General features: G+C 40.6%; 1 protein-coding gene across 1 annotated transcript in view; it reads right to left on the bottom strand.

The window, feature by feature from the left end:
* Positions 1 to 17,726, bottom strand: part of LOC147328068 (alpha-1,6-mannosylglycoprotein 6-beta-N-acetylglucosaminyltransferase B-like) — a 112,561-nt gene that overhangs the window by 6,885 nt on the left and 87,950 nt on the right. Inside the window, exons 9-14 of the mRNA XM_086296198.1 lie at positions 15,559 to 15,690; positions 9,430 to 9,563; positions 8,269 to 8,399; positions 3,603 to 3,761; positions 3,173 to 3,319; positions 2,770 to 2,886 (exon numbers count right to left, since the gene is read on the bottom strand). Of these exons, the coding sequence (XP_086152324.1) occupies positions 2,770 to 2,886; positions 3,173 to 3,319; positions 3,603 to 3,761; positions 8,269 to 8,399; positions 9,430 to 9,563; positions 15,559 to 15,690 (820 nt within the window). The remainder of the gene's footprint in view (positions 1 to 2,769; positions 2,887 to 3,172; positions 3,320 to 3,602; positions 3,762 to 8,268; positions 8,400 to 9,429; positions 9,564 to 15,558; positions 15,691 to 17,726) is intronic.

Raw genomic sequence — 17,726 nt, 5'->3', positions numbered from 1 at the left:
ACTAATGGGGAGTGCCAGATATTTAACCTGTAGTGGGGCTGTCCCCTTGGAAACAACCCCACCACATCCCAATAATAGTATGAGTAGTAGTTGGATGATACTAGGGTAGTATCATCCAACACCTTCATGACCCCAAATTAATCCAGTTGCCTTTATTTCAAGCCATTAAGACTACCATGAACTAGATGCCTAAGAACCTACGCAGACCTGTCACAATCAACCTACTTCTGTTTCTGAGTTTGGCATTGAATAATGATCAGGCATCATATCATCATTTTATCATAACAAGTATGGCCAAAATTTTGTTATATGGTCAGAGTGACCTTGACTTTTGCCCACCCTATTAAGACTACTTCATGTGAATGTTAAAAAACCACATTTAAAACGCCAATTCCCATAAGACATGGAACAGGGAATAAGAAAAGAAAGAAAGAAAGAAAGAGATGGAAAAGGGTTTTATTTGAACATGAGGACTTGTCGGCCAGAGATTGCTTTGTCTTGCATGACTGAACATGAGCCTCTGCCTCACACACGGTTTGTGTATGCCTGCGTGTGCCTTGAATTTAATGGCTGTAATGTGCAGGTGAGGCTGTGTGTACTGATACGTCGCATCTTTGCAATTTCAGTCTATGAGTTGTGTTTATGTGTTTGTTTGGGTGCTGGGGGTGGTGCGTGTATATGTTGTATGGGTATGTGTGAGTTTGCTCGGGGCATTGTGCCTCCAGTGAAGGGTGAAGTGGTCCATCAGCGCTTTCTCCGTGGTCTGTCAGTGCAGATGGAGAAGGCACACTAAGCCAGTGTTGCTGAACTGTAGCTTGTCTGACTACGCAGACGAAAAGATGAGAACAGCCTCTCTCACACTCACACACTGACAAACACACACACAGAGCTAACACTACATATATCAGCTTTTGCCTAATCTCCCTACATACCATCTCTAATCTGCAAAGGGCAGACTGCTACAGCATGTTTAAAGGATCATGCAGACAGCTGTCTCCATGTTTCCTGCTTCCCTATAGACCAATGCCTTGTGTTACTGTGACTCGTATTCCATATGTAAAATATGTTGCATGTCTTGTGGGATGATGTGTGTTCACACCTATGTTAAATGCCAAGAGCGTTATACCTCAGCCATAAATGTATCCAGATCCATCAGATTTCCATCAGATTTGACAATACATTTAAATATACCTTAGCGTATGCAGAACAAAATGACCATTTATAAATTCAAGAGGTCAGTTTTTGGGATGCCAAAATGGTTAGGATGGTCAATTCTCTAGAAATTCGAATCTGTCACGACCTGCGGGGTCGGCAAGGCACTGATCAGCAATCTCTCTCCCCCTCCCCTGTTTTGCCGGGGCGGAACTCATGGCGGGTTCACGCCCTCGGCCCACGCCCTCCCGGATCATGCACACCTGGGCCTCATCAGACCAGCTGGTATATCAGAAGGAGGAGATCAGCTGTTCAACGCTGGATTGTTGTGAAGACTCCTGTCAGTACACGTCGAGCCCTAGTTTCCCACACTTCCGCCTCAGAAAGTAACACTTGTCTCTCTGTTCTAGATTCCCCGGACCCGTCCCCGTGTTTCCCCGTGTGGAGCGTGTATGAGGTGGCTGGTCACTAGCGGAGAGAGGTTGGCGTGAGCGTGTGTGTGATCCCCTTGTTTTCCCTGGAGCCCTGGAACCCGTCCTCGCACATCTTGTATATAGCACTGTCCTCGCACTGCCTGTAAATACACTTGGTGAAGATATTTGTGAATAAACTGTCTCTGTTACAACACACTCCGGAGTCCTGCGAGTGGATCCTCAGAGCAACCCGTGACAGAATCTGCGTGAAAACTAGTGAATCACAGCTTCACCTCTCCGAGTGTAAAATGCATCTGCAGTTTTGAACTTCAATAAACATTATTTAGTTTCAGATATAAAAGGTCTACCCCTGTATTTTAGAGTAGAAAATATGCCTGCTTGGCATATTGGATTTCTGTTTTATAAAGATTTTGTGACTGTGCAGATGCTTGGTCAGTGTACTCTCCATCTTTCAATTTTTCTGCTCATATAATTCATTTTTTTCAACATTGCACCCAATTTCAATGCTTTCTAAAAAGATTCAGTGTACCTGGCTGACTCTTTAATTAACCCTGCTCCCTCTCTCGGAAGCTAGCGTCCTTAATCTATATCACATTCACTGAATTGAAAAGTTCAGCACTCTGCAGTATAACTCTGCTACCTACAGACGGCAAACTCCCTCTGGAGGACTTGACCACAGCAAAATTATTGTGCTGTTTCATCAAAGTTTAAAAAACTGTTATTAGGCTCACAGCAACAAGAGCAGGTCCAGTACTTGTATTTTATCACAGCTTCAAGGGAAAACAGAATAGAACAAACTGTGCTATCTGTAACTCTAAGAGTTATCATTGAACGCTATACAAAAATGAAACGTTATATTACAAGAGCCAAACAAGGCACAAACCAACTGCAATTTTCCTGGCCACAAAGGCACAAAAGCAATAGGTGGATAAGTACATGTAGCTATTCTTGGCATGTCTATGAAAACATGTTTGTTAAAACAGAAAGAAACACCAGAGATGTCCCTCTTTCAGCATGAAGAGAGCTGATACGAGTGAAAGAGCACCCAGTCACGGTTAACCTCATTTATACACAGCAATGCATAATTTAACTCAGTGTAACTAATTAGTGGACATAACAGGATAAATGGTTATGTCTTTTGTCTTTATGAATTCTTTTTTAAAGCACTGTTATATGTGAGCACCTTGGTCCTCATGATTTCCTTGATAGCAGAGTCAAACTCCACAGAGTTGTTGTAGTCCACTGTCATGACGTGAGGTCGGCCAATGTACTGCTCCGCGTACGGGTGCTGGGAGAATACCTATAGAAAACAAATGCAGTGTACACAGTGACAGCTCTATAAATAAATATTTTGCAAATAAATAACATCTCTCCACAAAGACAACACTTAGCTGCAGAAAAATCAGTTTGTCTTTATCAAATGAATACTGTCAATTATTATTTTGTACAAAGACACATAAAAATAGTTATACTGTGTCCATTAGTGTGGCAAAAATGCAGTCTGGATCGAATGTTTGAGCCACTGCTTTAATGAATCTGTTGGCAGCATGACTGATTGTGGGAAGATATACAAATTATGAACCTACCTCTCTAGATGTGGGCTTGCCTCGGAAAAACTCGTGATTTAGTGAGCTGTGGGGTGGGTTGAACTTGGGCTGGAGGAAAATGCAACCATTGGCTATAGCTTCAAGAGGGGCCGGGCCCTCGTATGGGAAACCAAAACCAATGAAGAGCTAGGAGAAAAAAAAAAGATAAATCAAATCAAATCACTCAAATCACTTTTTTATTGTCACATCACATGTGCAGGCACACTGGCACAGCACATGCGAGTGAAATTCTTGTGTGCGAGCCCCACAAGCAACAGAGATGTGCAAACACAACAACATCAGGGATGTAATTTAGTGATTGTGTAATTTAAAAGCAGAAGAATTTAGTTTAGAAGTTAGAAAAGCAGAAGAAAAGTTTGTAAACACTCTGTCCATTAAACAGTGGTGACAATAACCACAAAGTTCATGCCTTGGCCTTCCGCAATAATTGCTGCAGCTCGTGCTGGGGCAGCAGGCCGTGGTTCTTCACAAAGGCTGGGACCTCTGGAGGTCTCTGGGTCTCATAGTAGACTGTGCCGTGGACTTCCATGTATTTATGGAGAATCTGGAGGAAACTCTCTTTACCCTGCTGGAAGAAGATGGTTTGGTGAGACCGATGAACTGCGATGACACATAGATGGGTCGTATAGAAGAAAGAGTGTGTAATAGGAAGAACACCATAAATAATTTTTTTTAAAAATGGTGACCTATCTTTTTTCTTATAATAATAAATATATAGTTAGAGTGTGGGACAGTCATATTAATTTTAGCTGAAGTTTGATATAATGAGGTCAAAATCCGTACTAGTAATCTTTCAAAGACAAAAGCTCAGGCTTCAGACTTCTTTAAATGCTCCATTTCAGGCAGTTTTTTCTCTAATCTTGGCTCTGTATGATGTCGGTCAGTGCATCTGTTCCAAATAACTAAGGCGCACAGCTCTGGCTGTAAACACAGAAGCCCCAGAAGAAAGCTGGATTGAAGGAGGGACTGCAAAGGGAGCTAAAAAGGCTTTCAGGTACCAGTTTAGCTCACTGGTTGAGCAGGTGACCATATGCCACATAAGTGAAATGCAGCAGCCCGGGTTTCAGTCAAACCTACAGGCCTTTGGTTAGAGCCTTTCCCAGCTCTCAACATTTCTGTCAAATCTACAGTGCTTAACTATCCAATGAAAGCAAAAATGTCCCCCCCATCCCAAAAAGGCTTGTTTCACACAGTGGATAAAGTGGCTGCACCAAGGCCAAGAATCCAAGAGTACAAATATGAAGGTAGAAATGAGCATCATAGGTCCTCTTTAAAGAACTTGCTCCACTACAGTGTGCTGAATATTTTCACGTCTTCTAACTTATCTGTGTGAATTTGCGTGAGCTACGGGAAGCTTATTCATATGTCATTTTATAAAGCATATGGAAATAGATTATGCTCACATTATTGGTTCTTCTAATCACTATCCGTGCTTTTCAGTCACCTGACCGACTCACTACCCTGGTGGGCAAAACATTATGGACAATAGTAGACAGTCTGCAGTACTGCAGGACAGTGTTGGAAAGTGTTGCTTTTTTTTCCACCTGTCTTGAGCCAAGACTACTTGGATCATCCATCAATGGAGGAAAAAGAAGATAGGAGGTAAAATTTGTGATCCATATTTTGCTCAGGCAGCTCGGTGACATCTACGTATATCTTGTACCGAATCCCTTACCTTACACTGATGCCAGGATGAACGCTTTAAGAGTACAAACAGCTACATGTATTTTCGATCTGGATGGGTGAATAATGCCACTGTGTGAAAGCTGAAGAACAAGAAATAGTTCATTGTTAAAGCAAAAGTAAGTGCTATATAGTGCGTTTTGGTGACTTTTACAGTGTAGGGCTAGAAAACTTCTGTCTGTCACACTAATATTGTATCATAAGTGTAAAGCTGTGCGAATATTTTTCCAATGTCAGGTAAATAATTTCTACAGTTTAAATGAGCCATCCGATAGCACAACAACTATGCAGCATTTTGGCTAAATTAAACTGAAAAACGTTCAAAGGATGGATGAAGGACAAAGACCACAGTACTGTTTTTGTTGCCAGGTGGGCGTGTCCCAGTAGCTCTTATGGGCTCTTTGATTTCCTACTTTTTCTACAGGGGTTAAAAGGTGCAGTCTAGTCCTTTTTTACTCAGTGAAACAAACACAGGGCCGTTAGTTTCATTTGGTTGAATTCTTACTTTCACCTATGAAAAATGCACCAATATACACACCGAATATTAACATGTAGAGGAAAATTGCCTTCTTTTTAACCAGGAAAAATTTTTGAGTTCTGCACTCCACTCATCCTATTACCTGCTGTGAAGTTTTCTTCACCTTTAATTAATATCGACCTTGATGTGAGAAAGATGGTTGAATTTTGATGTGCAAAACAAAATAAAACAAAGAAAAAAAAAGAAAAGAAATGAACAATTCTTAATAAAAATAAAATAAAATGTCAGTAAACTCTGTGGAGAAACATCTGGCAGGCAGGTATTTATTTTGCTGCGTTGAGGCTTGGTTTTAAGCATGATAAAGCATTGATTGTCCTTATTCACTTACTTACACTTACTTGTACATACTTCTCTCCTTTTTTAATCTAATAATAAATACATTACATGCTGAGGGTGAGACAGCCAGAAGGGCAGTCAAGGTTCAGCAGGACGACTGGGAGAAAAAACAGCTAGCATCAGTTAACAACCAAAATTTAATCATGTGAACGGTGCATAACCCCGACTAGAGTATTGACCGCCTGGCGTTAAGCAGCTTACGTTATCCCTCTGCTGTGGCCCCCCTCCCGCGCACACAGAGCCATAATTGGAGGCTGTAGTAATCGATAGCTTCCTCTGTGAGGATTTTCCCAGCCAATTAGGAGATTAGCTCAAGCGCTAAGTGCAGCAGACAACGACAATGAATTAGCAAGAGAAACACAGCTGTGAAAGAGTGCAGATTCCATAACCTGCACTCTCGCTTTGTGACTATGTATGTACAAGCTAACCGTCTCAGCAGGGAATGGATTAGGAATGCTAATAAATATCTGTTGTGCTGGATTTTTTGTCCCTTAGCTAATTTGGTTTTATAAAGATTTAAAAAAAGAAGTTTGTGTGTATATATAATGTTGATTTCTGTGTGCACAGCATGACAGAAAGACATATGTTTTTTGTTTATAGTACTTTCATACACATTTTTTTTCATATACAGCACCATGTATTTAAACAGTTAGCTGTATGCTGATGGAATTGTAAAGTCAGTATTTTATTATTCATCTCTTTTGGTTCCTTAACTTAAGTATTTCCATAGTATCTTCAATCTCTTCATGTAAAATTAAACCAAATTTTTAGAACTATTTAATGTTATCTTACATAACCTTAACTGTAGTTTCCAAACTCCATGACAACTATACAGGGGGTGAATTTTCAAACTCATTAGCTTTAATTGTATTGAGGTTTAAAGTTGCAGCAAGACTGTTTTGCCTTGTTCAGCATTCTGTTGTTCTCCACGGGGTGGGGAGCTGCGCCGTACAAGTACAATATGTTTTAAACCAATTTTTCGAGAGCCAAGATTAGCATCCCCTTCCTCTCCAGTACCACAGTGAATAATGGATGCACCAAGCTAACCAGCAGAGAAATGATATGCAGCAGCATGACCGGTCAGGAGTTGCACCTGTCTCTCATGTTGTATGCATCTTAACAAAGTTTGTCTATTCCTAGACATGGAAACGATGCAACATTACTCTCCTTTTTTTTTTTACTCTCCTGCATAAGTGTAGGATGTGAGATGAATATAAATTGGTAAAAGTAACACATTCTTACCTGAAGCTAATGAACACCCATCCGGTGACAAGGTCCCCCACAAGGGAAAAAGAGTGACACAAAGACAAAGAGAGTAAAGTAAATTGAGGCAGAATTGTAGCCAAACAAGGCTGCAATAATTGGTAGAAACAGCTATGTGTTACATTTACTTCCTTCCTCATCAAACTGTTGCAGACTGTGCATTCATAACTGCCTTTAAGCCCATCTCTCTCACAGCCAACAACCATAAACTAATCTGGGGACTTGTGTGGGCAGACAGTAGAAAGAAATGGCAGCAAACAATGTTTTAAAAATCCTTTTAAAAATGCAGACAACTTTTTCTCAGCTACATTGAGCATTTGAACAAGCAGACAGTTTTGGAGAGGAAAATTGCCTGTAAATTGAAGCTATACAGTTGTGTATAAAGAGCCCTATGAAGCAAACTAATGATGCAAGCAGCTTGGTGCCTTTCTTCTGTTAACATTTCAGTCGATGGTTTAGAGTACTTGGTTTAAAGATTGTGTCTGCATACATGCAGGCTGAAAGACAACTGGGCTGTAGTGACAATCTTTCTGCATATACAATGCAACTATTGTGCACTGCAGTATCTCTGGCAGCCTCACATTTTGTTTCTGCAATGTGAGTATGACCCCAAAATACACAACTACAACCATGAAGAACAAGCTTGAGTGGCTAACAGAAGTCTCCAACAGATGTTATGCATCCTTTGAGCAATGATGTAAAAAACAAACTAACTAAAGCACGCAGTCTGAGACAGCAAAGAGACATACAATCAACGGAGGAAGCCTTACTCCACAAAAACAGTTCTCCAAGATGCTGAGAACAACCCATCTGCTATAAAAGTACCATGAAAAATTTGTAGAAACAACACCTACTGTATAAGAGAAGTAGTGCTGTAAAGCTAAAGGTTACTTACACCTGATTTCATTTGGTTTTTTTCTCTTTAGTGCACAATGTATGGAGTTAATCTATAAAAAATGAATGATCCTCATTTTACTCTTAGTGTATACAATATGAGATGTTTATGAGCTTATTAAGTGTATTGTACAGGTGTAAACATGTATGTATGTACCTACGAGAATATGCTTGGATACATTATATCTACTGATAATTCTAACAGTATTACATGTTATTTTATTATTATAAAAACTAGGCCTCCAAATAATTACTCGTCTTCTTCCATGGAGTCATTAGCGGTTACCACTACACACAGAATTCACTAAAACAGAGTTACACTGACTGACTGCCATCTGTGTGGGTAAATTGTTGTCTGTACCTTCCACATGCTGGCTTCTTTCCCATACACTACAGCCATGTTGTTGACTTTGTTCTGTTGGATGCTCCTCTTCTCCGTCTCATTCAGCTCCTCCGAAACAAAGCCCATGAATGAGTTGTCTGGTGTGTGAGCTGAATGTATTTGTGTGTGTGAGTATGTGTGAGCAGCACAGAAAGGTAGGATATTAGTAGATGGAGAGAAAACAAAAGACAAAGAGAAAAAGAGAGATAGGAAGAAAGTTAGTGAGTAAGTAAGTGAACGAGACAGGAAAAAGTACTTTTGAAGGGTTTAGTCAGCATGTGTATGGACTCTCTAAGCATTATTAATAGCGATTGTCATAAAGCCAGCTGCTGTTAATGGTAATTGTCTGAGCTGTTTAGTATGGGAATATATGTAATATCTTTTAAGTACTCGCTGTGAGTTCAGGTATTTCTGATGATCACAACCACCCACGTTCAATCCACGGTTCCAAAGCTACGAGCTCTTATAAAATCATTTTTTTTAGCACAGCACATTTTTATGCACTGAAGAACTTTAATAATTGGCCAGTAATGCTGCTCTCTCACAAGCGTTGCTAGAGGTTGAATCTGTCATTATAGCTTTGGACAGTGTGAAACGTGGCCGTCCACAGTGGCCCACATATTGATGATATAATGACAATGATCTTACAGCCGAGTGCCAGCTGTAGCTAAACAGGTACGACACTGCAGAGAGTTGAACTGTGGAAGCAGAACAGAGCTGATTCTCAGTGTTTCAGTCAGAAAGTGACGAGACAGGCGGCAAGGAGAGCTTTGAAAAAGCAGATCAGACATATTGTGTAGCATATAAGAGAACCGGAAAAACTGGAGATAACGCTCCGAAACAACTTGAAGGGATGCTAGAAGCTGCTGTTGCTGAAAATAGCCGTGTTAAACACACTGCTCCAAATTAAAATGAACGAGCAGTCAGACCTGTCAGAAAAGTGAAAACACTGAAATGGAGTCATTTTATTATATTTAGAATGAATGTCAACTAATGACAGGCCTTTGAATGTGTGTCTGTACATGTATGCATGCAAGCTGGAGGTACAAAAACACCAATTCTCAAGCTGATGGTGTATTCTACATATGATATAAAAGTTAACAATAATAATAATAATAATAATAATAATATAGTACATACGGAACATAGTCATGTACTGCCTTGCATTGAGGTTCCAGTAGCCCCAGTTGGTCCGGTAGCCATGCAGAGTTGCATACTCCTCGTGATTATAAGCAGGCTCCGTGCCAAAGGTGTCAATCACTCGAATATGACACCTGCAAAGAAAATGACAGACTCAGTTCATGTGTAATCCTGTACTACATTATTAAAAAAAACCCCACAAAAAATAATTAAAATGTCAGTATATTTTACTTCAAATGGTCCATGAGTTGTTGGCGGCTGTTAAAATGTGCCTCTTTGTCATTTCAAGTCAGTAAATTTCTGAATTTGCTTTAACCATTATTTAATTTGTAACATAACGTTTTCTAATGTGAAGCAGGATAGCAGGAGGATTTCTTGTCTGATCTTGGTGATGTCTAATAAGAGTGCGCTCTGGATCATTTGTAGTATCCAAACTGAAGTTTGTTGGTGAATACGTCACAAGTCATTCTGGTTTTCCATCTTTGACAAAAGTCTTACTGGCACTAGCTGACAGCCATAGATGAGCAATCAAAAGTTTACACACGAAATCACCTGGATTGCCTAGCTAAAGCTACTTTCGGCTGCACGCTTGCCACAAGGGGTCAGCAGAGCATGTTTGATTTAGTAGTTTTTACACCAGATGCCCTTTGTGATGCAACCCAAAAGGGGATTTGCATCTCCAGCTGGAATCAAACCAGCAAGTCACTTCACTTCACTTTCACTTGCCAAGTAAATGTGGTAACAGTTACACCACTGGAGGCACTAATTGCAGCGTCTAACTAAAAAACAATAAAATGTATTAACCCAATTCTAAAGGGTTCTATAAACCATACTTCATGTTCAATACATGTACAATTATATATTTAAATGCATTTGTGCAGCAGGTCATTCAGGTGGAATGCCACATTAGAGTACAAAGCCATCAGGTTTCTCAAAAGTGAAAGGAGAAAAACAAGAAGCTGCCACTGGAGAAGCAGATAAATAACCAAAATAACATAAGCAACCAGCAGTGTGGCAAGTTTGACATAAAAATGACAAAAAAACAATTTTTAGAGGTCGGAGGTGCGATGAGCTGCTGATAGAGTTTCCAGGTGGATGCTTCGTGGCAAAGCAGTGAAGCATAACTGAGGTTCATAACAGAATCATTCACCGCAGACGCAGAGCTCACTGTGCCCTTGTTTGTGACTGTGTTAAATCTGGCCAGTATGTGGACTCAGGGGGGATTAGAGAGAGCTAAAGGAGCAGAGTCCACTTCCTCAGCTCTGAGTCTTTCCTGGCAGATAACCGCGTGTCTGAGTGTGTAAAAGAGACAGATATGGGGTAATAAAAACATTCTGCATCTGGAGAGCAATTAGAAGGCAAATATTACATCAGTTTAAAAAAAAAAAAAAGCTAAACTATTTCCAGACACGTGACTCTTCTTGTAGCCGTACACATGTAATGATTTTCAGATGCCAGCATTTGTGCATTACGATTTTATTTCAGCTTTGGTTCAGCTTTGTGATCTTATTTGCTTTTCAGAAACTGCAACAAGTTTGTGTTTGCAGTAAAACCCAGCCTGCCAGCTCCTTTCATTTGGCCATTGCCTTTCACATCTTAGCAGCCCCTTGACAGGCAGATGCTCTCCGACGCAGCAGTGAAGCAAACCATTCACGTTTTATGTTAGAGGTTAGGTTTTTTTTTTCCACTTAAGCTGTTTACAGTGCAGAAATTGGTTTCTCTGGCTCTCCCATGATGGGTATGTGTTGAACATTGGTGTAAATAGTGTGTTAAAAAACCACTTATTTGCTGTCTGGAAAGCCTTCACCATAGCCTGATAGCTTTTGAACACCAACTGGATAAAATCTCACGTTTTCTACATTCGTTTAGATTATTGCCTCATTTTGCAAGAACTTCAGCTATTGTTAACAATTTTTTTGTGCAATGCACTTACATAAATGTGTTAAACAAATAAGTTAGAAATGCAGGCTTTAAAGCTTAGAATCTGACTTCCTGCAACTGTGTTTTGGTAGAATACCTAGATGTCTCTTTCGCTCTTTTCTTTCCTTTTTTTTTGCATTTACACAATTTTTGAAGCTTCAGTATTGACAGCATGAAAAATATTCCCCTCTGGGCATTTTATTCTTTTTACAGACAAGGTGACACCCCAATCGTGTTTGACAATTCTCAGATATTTCTGCCAGCTCCTGCAGCATCCAAGAGGCCAACCAATAAGGTGACAAAGTAACCTGGAGAGTAACGTATCAGCGAGAAAACAAATAAATAAACAAGAAACGACAAGCAGCGGCACGTTGTTCATTCAAAGTTCTGAGGATGAAATTTTGCAGAAACTGTTGTGCTTCTATTTGTAAGTATATCCGAAAGCTGATAATGAATTATTAATAACGAATGTTACTTTCACTCGTCTCTACCCAGTCTTCTTGCATCCCTCACTCCAACCTGTGGCATCACATATCGACCACTCTGAAATGGTGAAAATGTTTCTGCCACCAGATAAGAGGTCCCAAAGGGAGGGGAAAAAGTGGAAGAAGAGGGGATAAGCGTAGGAGTAGCTGAGCTGAATATCTATTGGGAGATCAGAGCACCGGGCTAATCTGGGTTAAACGGTTGCTCAGCGAGACTCGCCAGTCATCTGGGGTGAGGCGAATATGGCAGCATGGTTCACTGTCACCTGCAGTCTTGTGATGTAAATGTGATGTGGGATTATAAGAAACTGGGCATCAGTGGACAACACCACCAACATTTAATAATGAATAGTGCAAGCATTAATTCAAGAGCAACACGTTCTACTGAGTGACTCATTTTTATGTTTGAAATATGGATATACTCAAACCCATAATAATCTGAATTAAATCACCAGACTAATGCGAAACAATAGTAATTAGGAAAACAACATATTCTCCGAGTTGCTCCGAAAATATGTTGCTGTGTCGCAGATGTAATGAGCTACCTCAAGATGCTCTGTCTTTTTTTTAAAATTTTTTAAAATAAAACGATGACTACATCTGTGCTTTGTTTGTGTAATCACAGTGCCATTTTCCCTGCTAAAGCTTAGACCTCACATGCTGCTCACCACATGCCTCCTGCTCATGCAAGGTGTAATAGTGAAAAAGCATCAGACTGCAACGGGGGCTCTCCACAGCTCTGTGAATGCAACTAGTTGTTAGAAGTCAGCTGTTACCCAAGATGAACTACTCATTGCAAAGTACCTAAGAAACCGTTTCTGTGTCCTGTGTAACCCTGCGATAATGATTCTCCTTCTTGTGTTCGGTTGCACTTCTTAGGTTAAGATTGGGCTCAGTTACACTCGTCCACAGATTTTTCAAACAGAGAAGGAGAGATTTGTTACCCAGCTGGCGACCAGCACACAGTTGGTCACTCACTGACCAACCTCAGTACACCAACAATCAACAGTGAGAAATACAAACTACAAAATATTGCTTAAATGCATCTCTCTAAAACCAGTGAACTGCAGAGTTATTCACTATACTAAAGATAGTAATCCTACTGATTATGTGCTACCTAATTGCTCTTTCTGCCTGTATTAGCATTTACAAAAGGGCTCTCTAAAAAGTGCAGGGATTTTAGCAATACCTCCTCATCGACATGCTAACTGCACTGTATAACACGCACACGCACACATACTGGTGGTTTCCTTCAGTTTTAGCAACAATACTTTGTTATTTGTGTTTTGTTGCAGGCCTCGCCCTTGATATCTGCTCCGATCTTGCTCCGTCAAAGCAGTGAATTCATCATGCAGAGGAAATCAATGATGCTGGTCCTATTATCAGATGAGATGGTTTGGATATTACCTTTATCAACTTTCACCATCTTTAACGGCACATGTGCACTGATATACCCTCGAATGTGCGCGAGTTCGCACACAGGAGTACGCGTGACTCCAAACAGCACGCCAGACTGGACAGCACCGTCTTGTTCGGGCATAATTAATGACTGTGGATGTTGGTGGGAACATATAACAAAAGTAATTAAAGGGAGTTGAAGGGTCCCAAAGCACAGAGCACTTGATTAATGATTCCTTTCAGTGCAAGAGACTCAACTAGACCAGACAAGGTGAGAGAGATAGAACGAGATAGAGAGTGGGAGAGAGCGAGAGCGGGGCGGAGAGATCAGGACGGAGTTAGGAAAGGGGGTGGGAGGTAGGTGTTATTGACCTATCCTGCACCTCTGGGGACTGCTGGGTTAATATTAAGCATGAAGCACTGATCCACTAAGCTCAGCTCTCTGGCTTTACAGCAGTATTAATTAATGGCATATGCTAGATATCATTTACCTGAATGCAAATGTGATTGCATTCTTGGGAGCTGTGTGTTAATATGGATCCACGTGGGACTTAATATCCTCTGTTCACTCCTCTTCATAAATTTTAAATCACTAAAGTGTATCCTTTCGTGAAAGTGAAGATAGACGTTCCTGCTTCTGTGCCTGTATTGCTGGAACATTCGGATAATTCTTTCACCGCAGCCTCCTGGGCACACAAAAGACTGTCTCCTACAAACACTAAAAGCCACATCCTGTTAGTGGAGGCAGAAATCAAGACTCCACACAGTAATGACGAAGTGAAGAACTGCTGACCTCAGCAAGCAATTAGGTGCTGACTGTCTGTCGGGTGGAAATGCGGGGTTTTGTGTGTACGAGACAACTCACGAGAAGGGAGACAAATGGTGAGAGAGCGGGAGAGACGAAAAAAGGTTGTGTGCAGGGAAAATGGCTCCCCGGCCCACCACTAATCCATTTCTCTCACCCATAATTGGATTTTAAAATTACATGGAGCGGCCCTTTATATGTGGTGCCAGGTTGACTGCAGGTAACTTCTACTCCTCCGTTTTGTGGTATCTTTCTCTCTCCGTTCCGTGCTCCATCTGCGCACCATCGCTGTTTTATCTCGTCCTTACTCTCGTCTCCTACTGTTTCACTTTCAGTTGGCCTCCTACTCACACATGCCCTCTCCATCTTTTATCTTTCTTTGCTGCTTCTTTATGCTGGAAGCCAAAACAAGGAAAGCAAAATGTCAATTGCCGTTATCACATGCAGGGGTCAGACAAATGCCAGTTTAGTGGACCAGAAAAAATGATAGTGGGACAGAGGGTAGTGACTGCAAGCTGTTTTTAAGGAGCTGGAGAGGACAAGGCAAAAGTTAGACTTTCAGTCTTGCTTGTTTCTGAGGCAACAACATGAAAGTCCTCTGAAGATAATGTGGCTTCATATTGCTGTGCTCTGCAGGAATGTGTAGCTAAGTTTCTTTTCTTCTTCTTCTTCCTTTGTTTTTTTTTTTCAAATGCACTGTGGTACTTTAAATTCCTGTTTTGGGTATTTCTTTATGTTTTGTTGCCATGGTCTCATAACTGTCATGGCCTAGTTTTCCAAGTTGTTGAATGTTTGTAACAATGCCAAAAGCCATTAGCACAATTCTTTAACAGCTCAAAAATAACCCCTCTTCCTCTCTCTTCTTCTTTTCATGTTTAATCACCTCTTAACCACTCAGCGAGTCTCTGAGTGCATTCAAACAGTAATAATAAGCTGCTGAAACAGGCTTTGACTGGAAATCGGTGCTCGGATGAACAGATTTTTATGTTTCTGTGGGGTAATTAGTACACGTATGCCAATGACAAGCTTTCAATTTTACATGCACCTCTACTACTGTACTACATGTGCTTTTCATTATTGCTGATGTGCAGGGTAATGGAGCATGACAGGTGATGCTGGTGCCGGCTTGTGAGTATGCATGTTGTGCATTCGACTGCACAGCAACATACAAACTCTAATGTGTTTGACATTTTGTGCACTTTGAGCCTGTTCTACCTGGAAGGGGATGCGTGATTACAGGGACAGCAAGCGTGTTTTAAGTGTGTATGTGGGTGTTAGTGTGCATCCCTGTGTATCTGCAACTGTGTGATTTTAACAGGCCAAATTACTTACAGTAAGACATGTATACCTTATTACCAGCAATGATTAATCTATAAACACAGCCATTAAACTCACAGACAGGCACGCACACACTCCACTACACACAGATAAAGCAACACATATATAAAACAACGAAAAGCGAAGATACTCAATCTCAAAGGCACAACGCACACACACACACAACAATGCAGATCGACTAACTTGTGTTTCTTGAGTGAGAGCCCCATGTGTTGCTTCATCTGCTGCAGGCCATGGTAGTCTGTGTAGATGAGGTCAAAGGGCAATGGACCAGTGAGTGGGCAACTGCCTCTGCCTGGGGGCACGCCGAGGAACCTGCAACACAAACACAAAATACTCACTTTATATTCATTATTAACTCACACAAAACCATTTCACTTTGCTTTTGTTATACAATAAAAAGTGTAAGGCGAAGATAGTTTTAAAATGGACAAAAGCTGGGTGACTACAATGATGACTGCAGAACCATGTCTATGCTTGTCCGGGAAAGACATTCTCTTATCAGAGTTCACAATCTAATTCCCCGGAGTAAGGCAAAAACAAATCTTCGATGAAAGCTGAATTTAAAGGTGTGTTTATTGATCAGATAGTACATTACAGGTGATGCTGGGTTCAATCAAAATTATGCAAGTGGGCACTGGGATGTTTTTTGTTTTTTTGGCAAAGCATAATTCAAAACAAATAGGATGAAAAGCTGAATCTGTAATGACCTGGCTGAACTGTCCACAGAAGCACCATCAGCAATAACAACAGATGGTCAATGGTGATGATGTGTTGAGATTGTGTTGAGAATGCCAGGTTATGCTATACAATAAGCACTTATGCGTGCATGAACAATGATTGCTGTGGTGAAATCCAAACGTCAGCATGTCTGTCTGTTGATACATACACTCCTACTAGTTCCAAAAAGTCTATTTCAATTACAAGACGACCTTCAAGGCACAAGCACAGGCACACGCAAGAGCACACACAGCACAAACCAAAAGAGAAAAGATGTTTTTTTGCTGTTCACTGTAGTGTGACTTGTTTTCCATCCTTGTTTTCCATCCTTGTTTGACTCTGTTTCAACTCATTGATTGACTTAGAACCTCTCTGCTACTGTGCCAACAGACCTACTATTGGATATTTGACCTGTGAATGGTCTGCTTGCTCTAACTTAGGTCTTACTTCTGTGACAGATGAGGCCGAAGGCTAATGGAGGCTGTAATACAATTTGTACCCCCAGTGAATTTCATCTTGCTGTGCTAGTTTTACATCGGAGTCTCTCTGGCTACAGTACTTATCCAAAGGGTAATTTTATACTGTTGCAAAGCATGGCTTTCAGGAGCTTTGCTGGCAGCTGCTAACTAAAATCAGAGGAGGGTGAAAACATACAGATAAAGAAGCTTGATGCAGTGACTGAATTAAAAGACAGTAAAGCAGAGAATGCAGCATGTGGCTGTTTCATACAGTATTGGAAAGGGTTGGAAGTGTTTAGTCTTTCATTTTGCAAATGAGAATCACATTATTCATCCATCCATTGATTCATCCACTGCTTACTGGGGTCTGATTCACAGGGGCAGCAGTCTAAGTGGGGCTTGGGGGACTTACAGAAGGATAGAGGTGGGGTAGGGAGATATTTAAAAGTCAAATAATGTCGAAAAGAAGTTCATATAAAAAAAAGAGAAATATTTAAATTCTTGTAACTGAAATTCAGTTTCTTTTAGAAGAATAGACCTCACCACTGAAAAGTGATGGTAATAACACCATAATAACCACAACGTAACAATATATGGCGACTTCCTTACAAAGCCACCGTGTTCTGGGTTCCATCATATGTTCAGCAATTGTATTACTCATGCACATGAGCAATACAACTGGGGTGCCTGGCACTTATCAATCCCAAAATATTTATCAATAAAGAGCAAACCTCTTTCCAAAGGATATCCTAAAACGTCAATGGGCTTTTTATTCACATTTCCAATATGTGAATAAAGAGCCAATAAGCCTGTTCATCTGTTAATCGGGCACAGAGATAAAAGCTGAAGTGGCACCATTCTGCAGTATTTTGATCTAGGAAATCATAATTTTCAGGTATTCTGCGCCAGAACACCACCTGAATGTAACCATATTCAGCACAGGTGTGCGGATGTTAACTTGAAAGGAATGAAGGCCGGTGGTGCTGGCGCTGCTTACATTGGCCATATTCTGCAAATTAATTTCACACTGTGTGCATACAGTGTCATGCGATGTTATGATTTGATGATCAAAGAATGTGATTAAAGTTTTCAAAATGGTCTTCAATGAACAATGTTTAACTCTGATCTATTTAACTAGGATTCGTTGTGTTTTTTCCCCCTCCTGTTTAATTG

The sequence above is a fragment of the Aulonocara sp. 'chitande type north' Nkhata Bay genome, linkage group LG6 (assembly GCF_057382095.1).
Source record: "Aulonocara sp. 'chitande type north' Nkhata Bay isolate Kocher_YH1m ecotype deep benthic linkage group LG6, A_spYH_male_GT1.1, whole genome shotgun sequence".
Classification (NCBI taxonomy): Eukaryota; Metazoa; Chordata; class Actinopteri; order Cichliformes; family Cichlidae; genus Aulonocara; species Aulonocara sp. 'chitande type north' Nkhata Bay.
The sequence above is the reverse complement of the archived record's forward strand: the minus strand, read 5'-3'. Positions and strand labels throughout refer to the sequence as shown.